The 16199-nt window shown below is 26.1% G+C and overlaps 4 protein-coding genes across 6 annotated transcripts; 3 read left to right on the top strand and 1 right to left on the bottom strand.

Moving 5' to 3' along the window:
* Positions 1-70: 70 nt before the first annotated feature.
* On the top strand, positions 71-1675 carry LOC113560936 (BLOC-1-related complex subunit 8 homolog). 2 transcript variants are annotated; one of them, XM_026967071.1, is made up of 5 exons: positions 71-104; positions 391-531; positions 606-783; positions 862-969; positions 1377-1675. In XM_026967071.1, the coding sequence occupies exons 2-5, from the start codon at positions 486-488 to the stop codon at positions 1525-1527; spliced, it is 483 nt and encodes a 160-aa protein (XP_026822872.1). In that variant the 5' UTR covers positions 71-104; positions 391-485; the 3' UTR covers positions 1528-1675. The 2 variants fall into 2 exon arrangements, with proteins under 2 accessions (XP_026822872.1, XP_026822873.1); XM_026967072.1 differs by lacking the exon at positions 71-104 and adding an exon at positions 1167-1265 and having other exon boundaries at positions 366-531; positions 1377-1518.
* A 592-nt stretch (positions 1676-2267) lies between these two features.
* LOC113548354 (protein KRTCAP2 homolog) lies at positions 2268-5711 on the bottom strand. Its single transcript, XM_026949196.1, has 5 exons — positions 5331-5711; positions 5048-5202; positions 4445-4508; positions 3501-3567; positions 2268-2510 (listed from the first exon to the last, which is right to left on the bottom strand). The coding sequence occupies exons 1-5, from the start codon at positions 5332-5334 to the stop codon at positions 2396-2398; spliced, it is 405 nt and encodes a 134-aa protein (XP_026804997.1). The 5' UTR covers positions 5335-5711; the 3' UTR covers positions 2268-2395.
* Positions 5712-5969: 258 nt separating this feature from the next.
* Positions 5970-14887, top strand: LOC113559146 (DNA excision repair protein ERCC-6-like). 2 transcript variants are annotated; one of them, XM_026964773.1, is made up of 17 exons: positions 5970-6175; positions 9904-10038; positions 10104-10339; positions 10427-10596; positions 10681-10812; positions 10900-11065; positions 11139-11419; positions 11628-11785; positions 11962-12159; positions 12236-12517; positions 12583-12699; positions 12772-12882; positions 12943-13146; positions 13212-13382; positions 13444-13948; positions 14041-14254; positions 14544-14887. In XM_026964773.1, exons 2-17 carry the CDS (start codon positions 9910-9912, stop codon positions 14818-14820), a joined length of 3351 nt encoding a protein of 1116 aa, XP_026820574.1. In that variant the 5' UTR covers positions 5970-6175; positions 9904-9909; the 3' UTR covers positions 14821-14887. The 2 variants fall into 2 exon arrangements, with proteins under 2 accessions (XP_026820574.1, XP_026820566.1); XM_026964765.1 differs by lacking the exon at positions 5970-6175 and adding an exon at positions 9394-9665.
* On the top strand, positions 6169-8466 carry LOC113559159 (sarcolemmal membrane-associated protein). The gene has a single exon (XM_026964783.1). It carries the CDS (start codon positions 6248-6250, stop codon positions 8348-8350), a length of 2103 nt encoding a protein of 700 aa, XP_026820584.1. The 5' UTR covers positions 6169-6247; the 3' UTR covers positions 8351-8466.
* Positions 14888-16199: the final 1312 nt, after the last annotated feature.

Raw genomic sequence — 16199 nt, 5'->3', positions numbered from 1 at the left:
TATCTAAGCTGTAATCACTGATGTTTATAATCAATGATTATAGTTATCACTTATCAGATAGCACCTAAAACCTGACCACAGAATTTACTCTATGATCTAAAGCTGTGAGTAGCATATTAACTAGCATAATACTATTATTTATTACATTATTAATGTTATTATATGTCTAAATGTCTAATGTGTATGGTGTGAATAATAATAAAATACAAATAAATTAATAAGTTTATTGACTTATATCACAGTGCTGTATTTAAAAATACACTTAATTAATTATTATTTTTTATTATTCCGAAAATCTAACCACATCAATATTAGAATAATACCATAATAGTAAAATTTGATTTATTGTTATTTGATATTACAAAATCATTTTACTACATTATTTTATAGTTGAAAAATTACTACAATAGTACGGCTATCATATAATAATAAATTATATAATTATCATAAACTGAAATATTGTACGCATATTTTGAATTTTGATCATGACTGAAATGCACGACCCAGACTTACAAACGAAATCAAGACGTGGTGTGTATTTACATCTATTGTAATCGAATTTCATTAATTACATTATTTTATATTTGTTTTTGTTTCAAAATAAGCCACTGGAATTTTGTCAGAAAATCTTCATTTTGTTGCAAATGAACCATCCTTGGCGTTTTATCGACTTCAAGAACATGTACGGAAATCTGTACCGCCTATGATAGAAAAAAGGGTACAAGTTCAAAAACTTCATAAGGATTTACAAGGGCACTATTATGATGTAGAATATGCATTAGGGTAACATTACATTTTTTTCACTTCTAGACTGATTAATTATTACATTTTTATGACTCATGTATTGATATTATAAATCAGAGCTATTAATTCTATTAAGAACTGTGAAGAACCATTGAATAATATTCAAGAACAACTTAAAAATGCTTTATTCCTTAGTCAACAGATCAAGTATGAGCATACTAGGCGGTGAGTTACATTTTAATTCTATCAATTTATATTTTAGATTGCCAAGTAGGTAGGTACTTTAAATTTCTATTATAGAAACTTGCAAGTACAATATTCAATGCATGAATGTATCAAGATTATTGTATGATTTGATTTTGTTTGATACGTTTTTGGCATATATATATATTTTTTTATTATGTAAATATTATATTATGTAGATTGAAAACTTCTCAAATAGACAATGATGCACCATCCAAGCCTATTAAAAACGTACCAGTATGATTGTTTATATAGTGTGCTTACTGTAGATTTATCTGGTAAGACATATCTAGTTAGATGTCAATATTCAACTTTGAGCTTATTGTTGATGTTTTCTTACCATTACATATTTTGTTTTATAATTTTATTTATTTATTTTAACATTTTAGTGGAAAATCTAAAAAAGATTCTATGTATAAACGCCTATCTGCACACTTGACTACTACTTTAGACCTACCCGAATTACCAGAAGCTATCAGAGATACAGCCAATAAAGTGGAATCTATGGTGAACAGTGCACGACATTCTAATATATATTAATATCAATTAAGAAGAGTATAAGACTGTTGTATAATATTATTATTAAAATTATAATTATAATTATTATTCATTTGAAATCTGAAACAACTGAAAACACTGTACAAGTGCTAATTGTACAATACCAAAAAAAATGTAGTGTTTAATTAATTAATTTAATTTATTTAACATAGATTTTTATAGCTTCTACTGATTTTAGTATCATTAGTAATAATTATTTATTTATCATTTTTATATTAACCATATAATAACAATTTTATTTGTATTTTTACTTCTTAGTTTTAAATAGTCTTTAAACTATAAAGAGATATTACTATTAGTGAATAAACTTAGTATATATTATTTGGTTTATAAACATAAATTGAAACGTTGTTTATTTAAAAAATAAAAGGTTGATAAACAAAAAAAAATATTAATTAATATGTAATTTTCTTTATTTTAATTTGATTTCTAATTTTTAATATTCAGAGACAGGCAAAATGAGTACATATTATTAAAATCAAAGCCTTGTTTAATGATATTATCATAATCAAAATTATCCAAAAATAGTACAAAAAAAAAAGTTTTAATTTGGTATCAATATAAATCATAGATCATAAACAATTTTAATTTCAGTAAATGCAATTGATATTCCAGTGAATTTCAATAATTCAACAATTTATTGTATTATGAGGTTATATAAAATAAATATTAAATTTTGTCAAATAAAAAAATCAGTAAGAAATAATTGAAACTTACTTTTATTACAATAATTTATGTTAATTTTTTAACTTAGGGAATGACAATAAAAAATAAATATAGATATAAAAATCAAATATTCAGTACATTATGAACATTGAAAATGATATAAAACAGTTTTGTATTTTGGCATTTAGTGTTTCTTCTTTTTGTTCTGAACAATAGGTTGTTTGAGCAATGAACTGGAATTGTATGTCTTTTGAGAAACATTATAAATATTGTAAAGAGCAAATAATGAAAACAGCAAACTGTAAAAAGTAAATACATTAATATTAATCAATATTTTATTATTATTATTATTATACAAGTCTGGATGCTAAATAATAGAAAAATGAAAAATACTCCTTTGGTAACTCAAGTAAATTCTTGAGAGTGGAAGGGGGCAATAATTTAACCTACCAAATTTTAAAACAAAGAAATAAATTTGTTTTCTGAATAAAATGTTATTGTATTATGAAAAAAATAGGTACTATACAAATATTTTTGTAAAAATCAATTTATTGGGTATGTCATTTTAAATAATTTATTTACTTTTATTACTTTTTATTTAAAATTATAGTGTTTAATTTGTTTTCTTTCTTTACCCAAAAAACAATTTAGGTTCATCACACCTCAGTGGTAACTTCTAAATTAAGAAGACATTATACCTGTATGTGTTGATTTAGTCTTACTAACACCCAAAATAGCAAATTTTACATGAATAATTAATTAATAATTAATTTTTCTCTATTATTTATAGTAGTAGAGTATGATTACTGATTGACCTATTATCAAATTTAAAAGTATAAGTATTTTTCAGAGCCCTTTATAGGTTATTATTAATATTTAAAAATTTCAAATGATCATAACTTGCTTTAAAATTTAAATTGAAAAAAAACCTACATAAGGTCCTGAATAATATTCTTATCTATAAATTTGATAATAGATTCACTCGTAATATTAAAAATAATTGAGTAAAATTAATTCTTCTAAATTTGATATGTTATACGCTAATAAAATAAAGTCGATACTTTTGGGTACAATAAAATGTTTTAATATGACAAATATCATAAGAATAAATACATTTTAAAATAGAAAATACTTTGAGACTTAAGTTAGTAAATAATAACTTAAACTTTCCATTTAATTTTGTATTATTTTACTGTAAACTTTAATTAATTAACTAACCCAATTTTGTAAAATAAAATAAAATGTATAAAAATATTATTAACATAATATGTAAATAATTTATAAATTACCCGGTTGTAGCGCATACTCTGTGGATAGAGACACATGTGAAAAAAGTGAACATTAATGATAATAAAACTGAAAAAAAAAAAACAATGATAATTTTAATTAGCAATAAAATTTTTTATATGAAATAGTATTTATAAAAATATTTAACATAAACAATTTTTTTGGTATTGTCTAATATTTAAAGGAGCCATCTAAGACTATATAACTGTTTAGGTTATAACCTACGGCAGTAACAGAATACCATATTTTTTTAAGGTTTAACACAAATTAATAATTGACGATGAAACATAATTTTAAAAATAAACATGAGCACGAGTGATTTGAATGAATTATGATATGAAAATGAAACAATATCAACATTAAGGGCTTAAAATAAACCGCAGTAGTAGTTATGTATATATTTATTTATAGTTAGTCACAAATGAACATTAAAACTCTTAATTGAATTTAACTTAAATCTGAATTTGACCCACTTTTGGCATAACATATCAATAAATACGGTAATCCTTTTTTGGAGTAAAATATTAATATGTAGAATTAGGTGACAAATGTATTATAGCCTATTGGTGACAAAACCCTTAATTTGGCAATGAAGCAACCTAAAGTATAGAAATAAATCTATAGCCACAGCAAGCCAAATTAGACTTTTTAGAGGCAATTGTCTCAAGACTAAAATGGGTGGTTGGATAGGTGGATACTAGCTATTGGATTTAGTGCAATAAATGTTTTGTAAAATAAAATAAAATATGAATGCGGCTACATGGATAGTGGTCAAATAGTAGTTTGTCTCAGGATAGAAAATTGTTCAGCACGCTACTGATCTATGGTATTGGTTAGAAATCATATCAATAATTATACATTGTTTCATTTATAAAGCATACCTAATCTAAATTAAATTGTAACATTCATTAGGTAATTTATTGTTTAACTTAGTTGTTTTACTTACTTTCAGGAAATAAACTAGCTTGATATCCTTCTCCCAAAAGTAAAGTCATTAGATTACTTACAGCCTGGTTTTCATTTAATTAAGGAAACATAATACAAACTTGTTAATTGTTATTTCTATTTAAATTATATAAATTGGACCAAATAATTAAGTTGTTATTATTCTTTTATTTATGAACAATCTTTAAAATTCTTTGTGGATATATTGTTATGATTTATTTATCTTATACGAGATAGACTTATTAACTTGTTTATCCATTAATTTCCAATTGTATACATACATAATGATACATTTTATTATTTTAAAAATTTGTCATTTAAAAGGTAATTGGTTTCTCTAGTTCACCTACTTTAAATCAATTATTAATAAGCTTTTTTATTTAATTTAAATTGATATATTTATTGTTAGGAACATATATATTATTAATAATAACTCTAAAATGGAACAAACATGTTAAATAAGTAATAGATGGTGTACTAGGAAAACGTAATTTGAAAAAGTACATGAAAGTTTTGCCAAACTTGTTAGTCTATAAAACTTCTTGTTAAACAATAATGAAAATATCATACTTGGATAAACAAATAAGAACATAAAAAAGGATACAGTCAAGGACAGTGTAAACAACACTGAGCCAAGAAAACCGGTACTTATGACCAACACCGAACTAGACGTCAACCATTTGCTATTGAGCTGCATGACTGAGAATAGTGACAATGCTAACAGTGTTGATATAAGAAACGACATGCCCGTGGAAACGGCTGAAAATAAAAGGCAAGATTTAAGGCTATAATGATTTTTATACTTCATTGATATTTCATATCAGATGCCATAGTGCTATAGGGTGATCTTTCCATACAATCGATCATCGATAGAAAATCAGATTTACCCATATTTGGTACTTGAGTTGTGCTTTATAATTCCAAGTTTAAAATACGCAGTGAGACAAAGATCCTTTGAATAACAACTGAAGACTGAACAGCACTCAATGGTCGGTGTCTTAGTAAAAAGTAACGAAAATTGACGTAATTTTTTTTTTAAATTTCTATTTCATCTTTTTATCAAAATAACGGAGCGTCGTGTGTAGCGTTTTGATTTGTCGATTAAAAATTTGCCATACGAAAAATTATCATACGAAAATAATGCTTTCGTCGGCAAACGACGCTGATAATTGGTGATCGTCGAGACTCTGAAGTCGGGAGGCCAGTACACGAGTACGCCACTACGCCGGACACTGAAACACTATTATAGACTAATCAGATGTTTAGAATCTATATTATTATTATTATTGTACTCTGATATTTGATATTATAGATTCGAATTCGCGATAACGCCTAAAAAAAACAATAAACCTTGGTGTTTATGATAATATTATTTGCATTTGCGCGATCACGGTAATGTTGGTTACACTGCGAAATTCCTCTATATTTTTGTAATATATATATATATATTATGCATCTGAAAATAATAATGTGTTGACACAATATTACTATAATTACGTTATCAAGAGACAAATTCCATCGATATACGATAGATATTTCGCGTAATTATTATTCTATCAATCGTTTCTTGGCTCTTCTAGTTATTCTTTTTTTCCTTGCCTTTTATAATTATAATTGTGGCGTAGATTATATTATACGTTTCTATTGACATTTTGTAGTTTATGTGTTAAGTATACTCAAAAATTCTTGTCGAATCGCATTTGTTTCAAATACTAATTAATACTACGATAAGGTAACTTAAGACTATATATTTATGGTAACAGTCATTTAGGTTTAAAAACTCAAAAATGTACATTAACCAACCATGATGATTGAAAATATGAATAACGACACAATAACAGTAACCAGTTCTGTTTGCAAAGCAATCCTTCAGTACTGTGCCAACTCGCATCCGTTTGAAGAGCGTACACTAACCCTTGATCAACCAGTTAAGATTGGCCGTCTGTTGGCTAAAGCCAAAGTCAGTCCACACAATGGGATTTTTGATTGTAAAGTCTTGTCTAGAAACCACGCCCTGCTATGGCATGAAAATGGAAAATTCTTTCTACAAGACACGAAAAGTAGTAATGGTACGTTTGTAAACAACCACAGACTCAGTAAAAGTGGTGAAGAGTCTAAACCACAAGAAGTGTTTAGTGGAGATGTAGTCCAATTTGGTGTTGATGTTATTGAAAATTCGAAAAACATATCTCATGGCTGTATTACAGCTGTCTTAAAATTATATCATGCTGACGGTACAGAGGCTAAATCTAATCCTGTTGTGAATTTCATTAGTGATGTATCTACTCAAGATTTATACACCATAGATGCTTACATACGAGATGCAATGCACAGGGAAGCAAATTTAGAAAACAAATTATTTAACTTGGAAAGGCTGTTATCCAACATAATTGGAGAAACAGATAATAGTTGGAAAGCCCTTGTTGCTGAGGATCGTTTATTATCTAAAATTGAATTTTTAGAAAATCAACTGCAGTACTACAAAAAAGATTTTGGGGAAGATGAAATGAAACAAGAAATATGTGATTTAAAAAAATATAAATATTCATACCAAGGAATGGCTAAAGATTGTTTAAAAAAAGAAATGGAAGAAAAATTGAAATTGATGCAAAAATGTCAAGAATTAGAAAGTCTATTGAAACATTCCATAACTGAACAAAGTACCTTGATGAAGCATCTGAATGATGCACAAGATGAAATTAAAGAAGTTTGTTCTAAGTTAAATACAGAAGTCGCTAACCATGAAAATAGTGTAAAAGAATTTGATGCATCAAAAGAATTACATGTAACCGAATTAAAAACATTACAAGAAACCAAAAATGAAATAGAAATAAACTTTCATAATAAATGTCAAGAAATTGAAAGATTACGAGCAGAAATAGCTAAAATGAATTATGAGATCAATACACGTAATGTGCTTCTCTTAACCTTACAAAATGAACACGAGCTTACTGAAGATATTTCTCTTAATAAGTACTTTAATGATATAATGTCTCACATTGTACATATATTGCAAGACCGCCAGACATGCCTAAATCAAATGAACTCCCTACAAAGTCAAATGCAAAAACATATAAAACAAAAAGCTGACTTAGAAAATCAAGTATGTCAATTACAGACAGAACTTGATCTTAATCAAGAATTGTTAGTGAACTGTGTAAAGATTAAAAATGTTAATGATACAGACAATACAGATCCTGATCAATTAAAAATGATTATATTGAATGATGATAGCTTAAAAAATATTGAAGTTTTATCTAAAGATATTGAGATTCAAACAGATTTTTATAAACAGAAATCTGATGTTATTGAATTTAAACTATCTGAAGCAAAAGATGTACTGCTAGACTGTATAACTAACTTAGATGATCAAGAATCTACTATAAAACATCTTAAGAAAGAAATTTCTTGTAAAGATATTGTACTAATGTTGATGTCTGAATATTTATGTCAGGTATCAAGTATTGACTCTAATAATATACAAAATGTGCCAGATATACTGCAAAAAAATCTTTGCTCTTTTAGTAACTTCAAAAGTCTTGACCATAGTTTAGATGGTTTAAAAATATCTCAAACTGGGTGTTTAAATAATTCATCCCAAATACTTGAAAATGATAATGTAAACCAAGTCTTGATTCAGGAGACCAGCTCTGATACAGTGAACACTAAAGAAGATTCAGTATTTGACCAAAATGAATTAGAACAAATTCGTAGTGAATATGATTTATGTTTAACTGAAAAAAACAATCTGAAATATGAATTAGAGCAAATTACATTGAGATGCAGAGAGTTAGAACAAACTCCAAATTTCCACTTATTTTTCGCGTTACCATCAATAGTATTATTTTTAGTCTTAGTAATTAGATTTCATTCATATTTGTCCTATTTAACAGGAACAGCTGAATGAGTGCAATTAAAAATATTATTTATAACTTTATTGTTATTAGTAAGTTATACAACTGATAAGTGTTTTTTTTTTTAGATCAGGTATTATTGTGTATGAAAAAATTGAATTATATAAACTACCAGTCATAAACAAAATTTTATATTAAATTATAAATATCTCAGTAAATAAAAATAAATTAATTTAAGTTAAAATTAATTACAAAATTTTCTTAAACAGTAAAGCTGGATCACATCTTTTTAAATAATTAAATTTATCCTCCAGCTTTGTGTTTTATTTGCCATTTGTAGTTATGTATTATTTTATAATTAAAAACCGATATTACTTTATATGTGATTCCATCCATAATAATATATTTTTGAAATTATTCATGCTTTTTTTTACTTTAACTTAAAATAAAATGTATACACAATATATTTATACATTTATGCTTATTTGTTTTTTCATAAGATGATTAATATTTTCAAAAATATTATTATACATATTTTCAATGCTATAAAAGTATTACAATTTATTTATTTATTTTTTACATTTTACATTTTGTTATAATTTTCTTAGCTTTCATTGTATTTGTTATTCTCTTATCCAAAATTGATATATAAATCCTATTATTATGATACAAAATTATATTTATTACTTTTAAATAATTTATTTAATAATTGTATGATTTAAGATCTGTAATAGTTTATATCTAAGAGTTTTAATATTATTTAATTAATATAAACATGAAATACTGTATTGCATAAAATTATTTTTAAATTAAATGTTACTTTACTACATTATTTAAGACCTTGTGATTTTCATTAGTAACAGAACATTTTTAATTATTCGGGATTGTTTTATAAATGTATGCGCAATGTAAAATGTATTTTAAACAATGTAGTGTGTGTCAATTCTATTCTCAAAAATATTAGTTTCTTTTGAATTTTGATGACAGGAGTGATTTTTAATATTATTTTAGTACTTTATTATATTTATTGTTCTAAATAAATTTATATTGTCACATTGTTTTTTTTTTTTTTTTTTTTAATTTTGAAGTTTTGTATTTTGATGGAAATTATGTACTCGTTGACTGAACCTTCAAAATACGATTAATACTGTAAAAATCTATATAATTAGTTAATGTTGTATGTTATTGAATTATTATAAACATAAATCATTGTAGTCATTAATTATTATTGTTGTAATTTTTAAACAAAAAATAGTAAGATTATTAAATTATTATCTATATTGTTCTTTTTATTTTAACTGTTTGTTTCTTTTACTAACTTTATATGTCTACAATCATTTTTGAGACGGAATGTTCTTTCATTAGAAGGTAATCATTAGCAATGATTAAATCAATTGTCAGGATATCAAACCAAGGATAAAATAACATACAACATTTTATGTGAAAAATCTTTGTATAAAATTTGGTGGAGGTGTTCTTTATTATTTATATGCAATTTCATCAGGTGTGGTTTGATTCCCTGATGATTGTATATAAGTACATGTCTTGTTTCTCAAACAAAAAAATTATATATATTAAAGCACCAATCAACATTTTTATTTTTCAGTCTTTAATGATGGAATCGTTGGATCAGTTATCTAGTAATAATTTAGAAGTCATGGATGTAGAAAGAGTTTCTATTAATAGTAGTGTAATGAACATTGACAGAAACAAAATTGAAGCTATTCCTAAAACAAATCAAGTACTTACAAACACACATAGAAATTAAATTATAAATAATATGCAAATGTATATATATTTTTATAGCCTATAGAGTTGCAAGATCTAACAGGTTTAACTGTGTATGATGTGAATCATTTTGAACAAGAAGTCTTACAACAAGTTACCAATGAAGTATTGGATAATAAAACTATTTATAACACTGTTGAGGTTCCTACATTAGGAGTTTTAGGAATTGAAGAAACTGAAAATGAACGTAAAATTAGGACTGGAGAAATGACACCATTTGGTTCAACAGATGTTTCACAAAAAAATTCAAAAAGGTATAATATTGTCGTTAAACAGATCATTGATATTCATTTAATATTTTAAATGTTTTTAAAAATTATTTTGGGCCTGGCAACTTTCAGCTCTTCAGAAATGCTTGAAAAATATTTGCTGTCTCAATCTAAACTTTCAACAATGATACATAAATCTAAAATTAAAACATCCAGTACAAAAAAAGAATTTAAAATAAATATGGAACCAATTGAAAAGTCAAAAGAATCGGGAAGTGAATATTTCCCATCAACAGATTCTGGTAAATAAAAATTAGGTTATCGTAAAATGCATTAATATTCCTATAAGGTTATATCTACATAATATTTAATGTTTTTAATTTAAGAAAATGAATCATATACCCCGGTTAAAATAAAAAGTAAAAAACGATCATATAATCATCAAAAATGTAATCAATATTCAGATGATGATTATACTAATGGTACTGATGATGAATATTTCGAACCTAGACGTTCAAGTAATTAATTAAAATAATTTATATGTTTGGTTTTAATTTTGTATTAAAAACCAAACACCTATTACATATGTACACAATTTTTTCAAGGTCAATACAAATCATCTGATGATGGAATAGAAGAAAACTATGAGTATCGATTAAGAGAATATGAAAAAAATAATCCTGAAATAGCTATTGATAATGATGATGCATTTCACTCTATTGATGGGGATTATTTTAAAGTTCCAAAAGAAATTTGGGAAAGATTATACAAGTAAACAATTTATATAAAGCAACTTAATACATAGCTCTATAATTTGTGTATACAATATTGTTGTTGTTATTAGGTATCAAAAGATTGGCATAAAATGGCTATGGGAATTACATCAACAAGGCTCTGGTGGTATCTTAGGAGATGAAATGGGATTAGGCAAAACTATACAAATGATTGTTTTTTTTGGTGGACTGTATTGGAGTCGTTTAAAAGATAAAATAACTGGTATACGTGGTTTAGGTCCTAGTTTAATTGTTTGTCCAGCAACCTTAATGCATCAGTGGGTTGATGAATTCCATAAATGGTGTCCACCTATACGTGTTGTGGTTTTACATGAAACTGGAGCTTATAAAGGTAGTTAATTTTCAATTAAATTATAGTAAACAAAAAAATATGTATGGATTCTTATTATATATTTAGAAGTTTAAACCTATTTAATAAATTAAATGATAAGTATTGAAATGTAAGCACTTTAATTTGAAATATTAAGTTACTTGTTAGTTGTTCGTAATCACTAATCATCATCTATTTTTAATTTTTATACTTATTAATTTTGGTTTAGGCAAACCAGGGGACTTAATTAAACAAATGTGGTCTAGTAAAGGAGTTTTAATTACTACATATAATGGTTTGCTTCAACATATTATTCATTTGTTAAAAAATGATTGGCATTATGTAATTTTAGATGAAGGACATAAAATTAGAAATCCTGATTCTAAAGTAAGTAAATTCATTATTAGTATTATTAATTTAACATTTTAAAATTATTTGTATTTTATTTATATAATATTGTATGTAAGGAAATAATGTTTATTGTTAAATGTTAATGTTTATTTGCTCATAAATACTATAAAATTTGAATATATATTTACTTAAAATAAAATTCAACCTTATAGATAACAGTAGCTGCAAAACAATTGAAATCTAGTCATAGAATCATTATATCTGGTTCACCCATTCAAAACCATTTAAAAGAATTATGGTCGCTGTTTGATTTTATTTTTCCTAGTAAACTTGGGACTTTACCAGCATTTATTAAAAGCTTTGCTGTGCCAATTACCCACGGAGGTTATGCAAACGCTACTGAATTACAAGTATAATTTTTAATGAATTCACTTAATAATTATATATTATTTTAGTTAATCAATTAAATTATTACATACAATTTAGATAACTACAGCTTATAAATGTGCAACAATACTTAAAGACACAATATCTCCATATCTTTTAAGACGTATGAAAGCTGATATCCAGTCACATATATCTTTACCTGATAAAAGTGAGCAAGTATTGTTTTGTCGTTTAACAGAAGAACAAAAAAAAATGTATCGAGGATATCTTGAAAATTCGGATATAATATCTGAAATAACAAATGGAAATTGTAAAGTCTTTGTTGGCATATCTCGATTAAGGACAATCTGCAACCATCCTGATATTTTCCAGACAAATCTTGTAAAATATATATATTTATTATATTGAGTATACTTACACATAGTTTTGAATTTTTTTATTTATAGGAAACTGGTGCTTTTGGCTATTGGAAAAAATCTGGTAAAATGATTGTAGTTGAAGCTTTACTAAAAATGTGGAAAAAACAAGGTCATCGGGTTCTGCTCTTTACTCAAAGTGTAAAAGTAAGATATTATATGTCCATAACAAAATTATTACTGTATATTAATTAAATTATATTATTTGTTTGTTTTAAGATGCTTAACATTTTTCAAAAATTTATTATTGAGCAAAATTACACATACTTAAAACTAGAAGGCTCGACATCCATTGGTTCTCGTCAACCTATTATTAACAAATTCAATAAAGTAATAGTTTTTTATAATAGTTTTTTGTTTAGAAATGGTAAATTAAATTTTTTTTTATAGGACCCGTCAATATTTGTTATGATTTTGACTACAAAAGTTGGTGGATTAGGTGTTAATCTGATTGGTGCCAATAGAGTGATTATATTTGATCCAGATTGGAATCCAGCTACAGATTTACAAGCTAGAGAACGAGCTTGGAGAATTGGACAAACAAATTCAGTCACTATTTATAGATTACTCACTGCTGGAACTATAGAAGAAAAGGTATTTTATTTTTAAGTTAACAATAATCTTATTTAAATGACAAACTATATTATTTTATATTTTAGATGTATCATCGTCAAATTTTCAAACAGTTTATAAGTAATAAAGTATTAGTGGACCCAAAACAACGGCGTTTTTTCAAGTCAAATTATTTATATGAACTTTTCACACTTCAAGATGTGGACGATAATGGTGTAGTAGAAACATCAGATTTATTTGCTGGGACAGGTTCTGAAGTAATTTAATTTTGAATTATTATTTCTTGAATATATTTTATGGTCATGTTTATTTTTCTAGATCAATTTAAAAAAAATGATGATAGCTCGGCGTGAAAGAAAGAAATCTAAAAAAACATCTTCAACTCATTCATTTTCTGATGATAAAATTGAAGCTATGAAACAAAAAGCACGAGAACTTAGTAAAATGATTGGTCAAAATTCAAAAACAGATATAAATCAACAAATAACACCATCAGAAATGTGTACTAATAGTGAACATTGTTCTAATGTTGATATTATTTATCCATGTCAAGATGACACTGAAATTTCTAAAAATAATGATAAACCTTTTACTATTGTGAGTAATGAGAGTTTAAATATTCCATCTTGCAGCAAAAGTGAAATGATTAAAGCTTCAAATCATGCGTTTAAAAGAAAAAATAGTAAATATTTAAATACTAAGCAAAAAAAACCTAAAATACCATATTTGGTCAAGTGTGATATTTATCAGGAAGAACACGTAGATGATCTCACTTCCAAAAAACAAGACGATTATGTTCTTGAAAAATTATTCAACAAATCGGGTAGGTTTAATTAAATTAATTATATTGTATAACAATTCACTTATGTGTTAGTTATAAAAAGAATAATGGAATATAATTTTTTTTATACAAAGGTGTAAAAGCAGCGATGAGACATGATAAGATAATGGAATCTTCAAAATCTGATTATGTTATAATTGAAAATGAAGCCCAAAAATTAGCTAAAAAGGCAATTGAAGATCTTGAAGCATCCCGTGCTCAGTGTTGGGAGACAGGATCTGGTAGGTTAAACTGGACTGGCAATCAAGGAACAGTTAGATCTAAGTTATTTCACAATGTGGAAAATAGGTAAGTAAACTAGTGTTAATATTTTTCTCACTGATTTTCATTGTTCTATGTTCAGTGGTAGGCACAGGGGGGGATTATGTGGGATATATCTCCAGTAGACTTTTTTTTTGGACAATTTTTGTGTTTTGAATAATTTATTTAAATGTATTATTACTTAAAAATGTATAACATTTATCCCCTCCCCTATTGAAAATTCCTGGGCATGCCACTGTCTATGTATAATTATTATTTACCTAGCTATGTCATCTAATTAATAATTATTTTGCTTTTTTTTATTATTTAAAATTAGTAATGAATCAAGTGGTCCATCAATACTATCCCTAATGAAAAAACGTAATGGAATTGTGGAAGCCACACAACGCGAAATGCAGATGTTAAACAGTATTAGACAATATTTGTTAGAAAACAATCAAAGTGTAAACACTGATCAAATAGTAAACCAATTCAGGAATAAATACTCAGCTGATGATACCCCACTCTTCAAGTCATTGTTGAGTGAAGTTTGTACATTCAACAGGTGCCCTGATAAAACTGGTGTTTGGACGTTGAAACCAAAATATTGTTAAACCATTGAAATTAAGTACAAACAATATTTATTTTACAAATTATATGTACCAAACAAACAAATTTTAACTGTTCCTTTGTTTTTTATTTATTTGAATGACCCATCCTCGCACGATTACACCTTTACAATTTGTTTATGGATAATTATCCAATGTGTCATTATTTACTAAAATGAATGCTATAACATTGTTCAAAAATATATTCGACTGTGTAATATGTATAGTAATATTGTACCTCGCGATATTTTTAACATTGTCAATTGGTGTTTAATATAGGTACTTTATTAGTATGCATTCATAATTTTAAGTTACTATATATTGTTATTTTATATGATACATTCTATTGACATTTAATTAAAAATGTAATGTAAGTTATTATTATAAATTTCAAATTTGTGTGAAATAAATTAAGTTTCATTGTTACACACATACACATATATTAAATAAATACTATATTATGTAAAAGGCTTGACAGAATGACAGGTCAGGCACGAATTATACAGGATACAGTTGTACACTCATATTATGACTAATTATTGTACCTAAAAACAATCGCTCTCTATACATACAATTTCATTTAAATTTAACTTGAATTATTTAAGTCACTGCTTAAATAAATAATACGATGATAAAAAATTCAGAATCTTAAATAATTGACTTTTATATCTATCATAAAATAAAGAACGTTCTGTAGAATTTTTGGTTTTGACTCTTCTATCATACCTATATACCTATATGAAGTTATTGCGTTTTGTGTTGAAAAATGTCTTTTCACTTGAATCTACAAAGGACTGAAAGGTTATTTAATTCACAATTAATTTCTCTTTTATAGATCTATTGCTATAAAAATAATTGGGTGCTAGTGTAGCGTGTGATCTACCAGTTCGTTTCTGGTAAACGCGATTTGTGAACCGCTTAGCATTAGTGCATTACCCAAAAGACCACGAGGAGGTGGGCTTACACGTATTTCAAAAATATTTACAATTTACCCGTGTATAGCTAAAAAAATTCAAATTTAAATCACATTCACATAGGCATAAGTTTCGTTTTAGCTAACTTAGTCGTCGTTATTTATGTATGTAGCACGCATATCTTCTAAAAAAGCAATGAACAAATCTGATTCACTTTTCTGCCACATCTTCCAACAATACTAATCTAAATGTGACCATAGGTGCAACTAGAGCTCTAATTCTGGGTAGGCTAAATTGATATGAGTGACCCGTGAGGGCTTTGCCCCTACACCACTAATATTGATTATTAACACTAAGATAAAAAACTGGGTGGGCTAAGCCCACTAAAGCCCCTCCCCCTAGATGCGCTTATGATTATGTGACTGAAGCATATAGATAAGTACACCTCTATTTTTCTTTAATATAGATATT

Source organism: Rhopalosiphum maidis, chromosome 1, assembly GCF_003676215.2.
Source record: "Rhopalosiphum maidis isolate BTI-1 chromosome 1, ASM367621v3, whole genome shotgun sequence".
In the NCBI taxonomy this organism is placed as follows: Eukaryota; Metazoa; Arthropoda; class Insecta; order Hemiptera; family Aphididae; genus Rhopalosiphum; species Rhopalosiphum maidis.
This window is presented reverse-complemented; position numbering and strand designations above follow the sequence as displayed.

Coding starts and splice junctions, on each gene's coding strand:
- LOC113560936 (XM_026967071.1), top strand. CDS start 486: ATGACTGAAATGCACGACCCAGACTTACAAACGAAATCAAGACGTG. Junction 532..605: donor ACAAACGAAATCAAGACGTG/GTGTGTATTTAC, acceptor TTTCAAAATAAG/CCACTGGAATTTTGTCAGAA. Junction 784..861: donor GATGTAGAATATGCATTAGG/GTAACATTACAT, acceptor ATTATAAATCAG/AGCTATTAATTCTATTAAGA.
- LOC113548354 (XM_026949196.1), bottom strand. Junction 4,509..5,047: donor TGTTTACACTGTCCTTGACT/GTATCCTTTTTT, acceptor AATGAAAACCAG/GCTGTAAGTAATCTAATGAC. Junction 3,568..4,444: donor AGCTAGTTTATTTCCTGAAA/GTAAGTAAAACA, acceptor TTTTTTTTTCAG/TTTTATTATCATTAATGTTC.
- LOC113559159 (XM_026964783.1), top strand. CDS start 6,248: ATGATGATTGAAAATATGAATAACGACACAATAACAGTAACCAGTTCT.
- LOC113559146 (XM_026964773.1), top strand. CDS start 9,910: ATGATGGAATCGTTGGATCAGTTATCTAGTAATAATTTAGAAGTCATG. Junction 11,420..11,627: donor TGAAACTGGAGCTTATAAAG/GTAGTTAATTTT, acceptor ATTTTGGTTTAG/GCAAACCAGGGGACTTAATT. Junction 12,160..12,235: donor CAAACGCTACTGAATTACAA/GTATAATTTTTA, acceptor CATACAATTTAG/ATAACTACAGCTTATAAATG.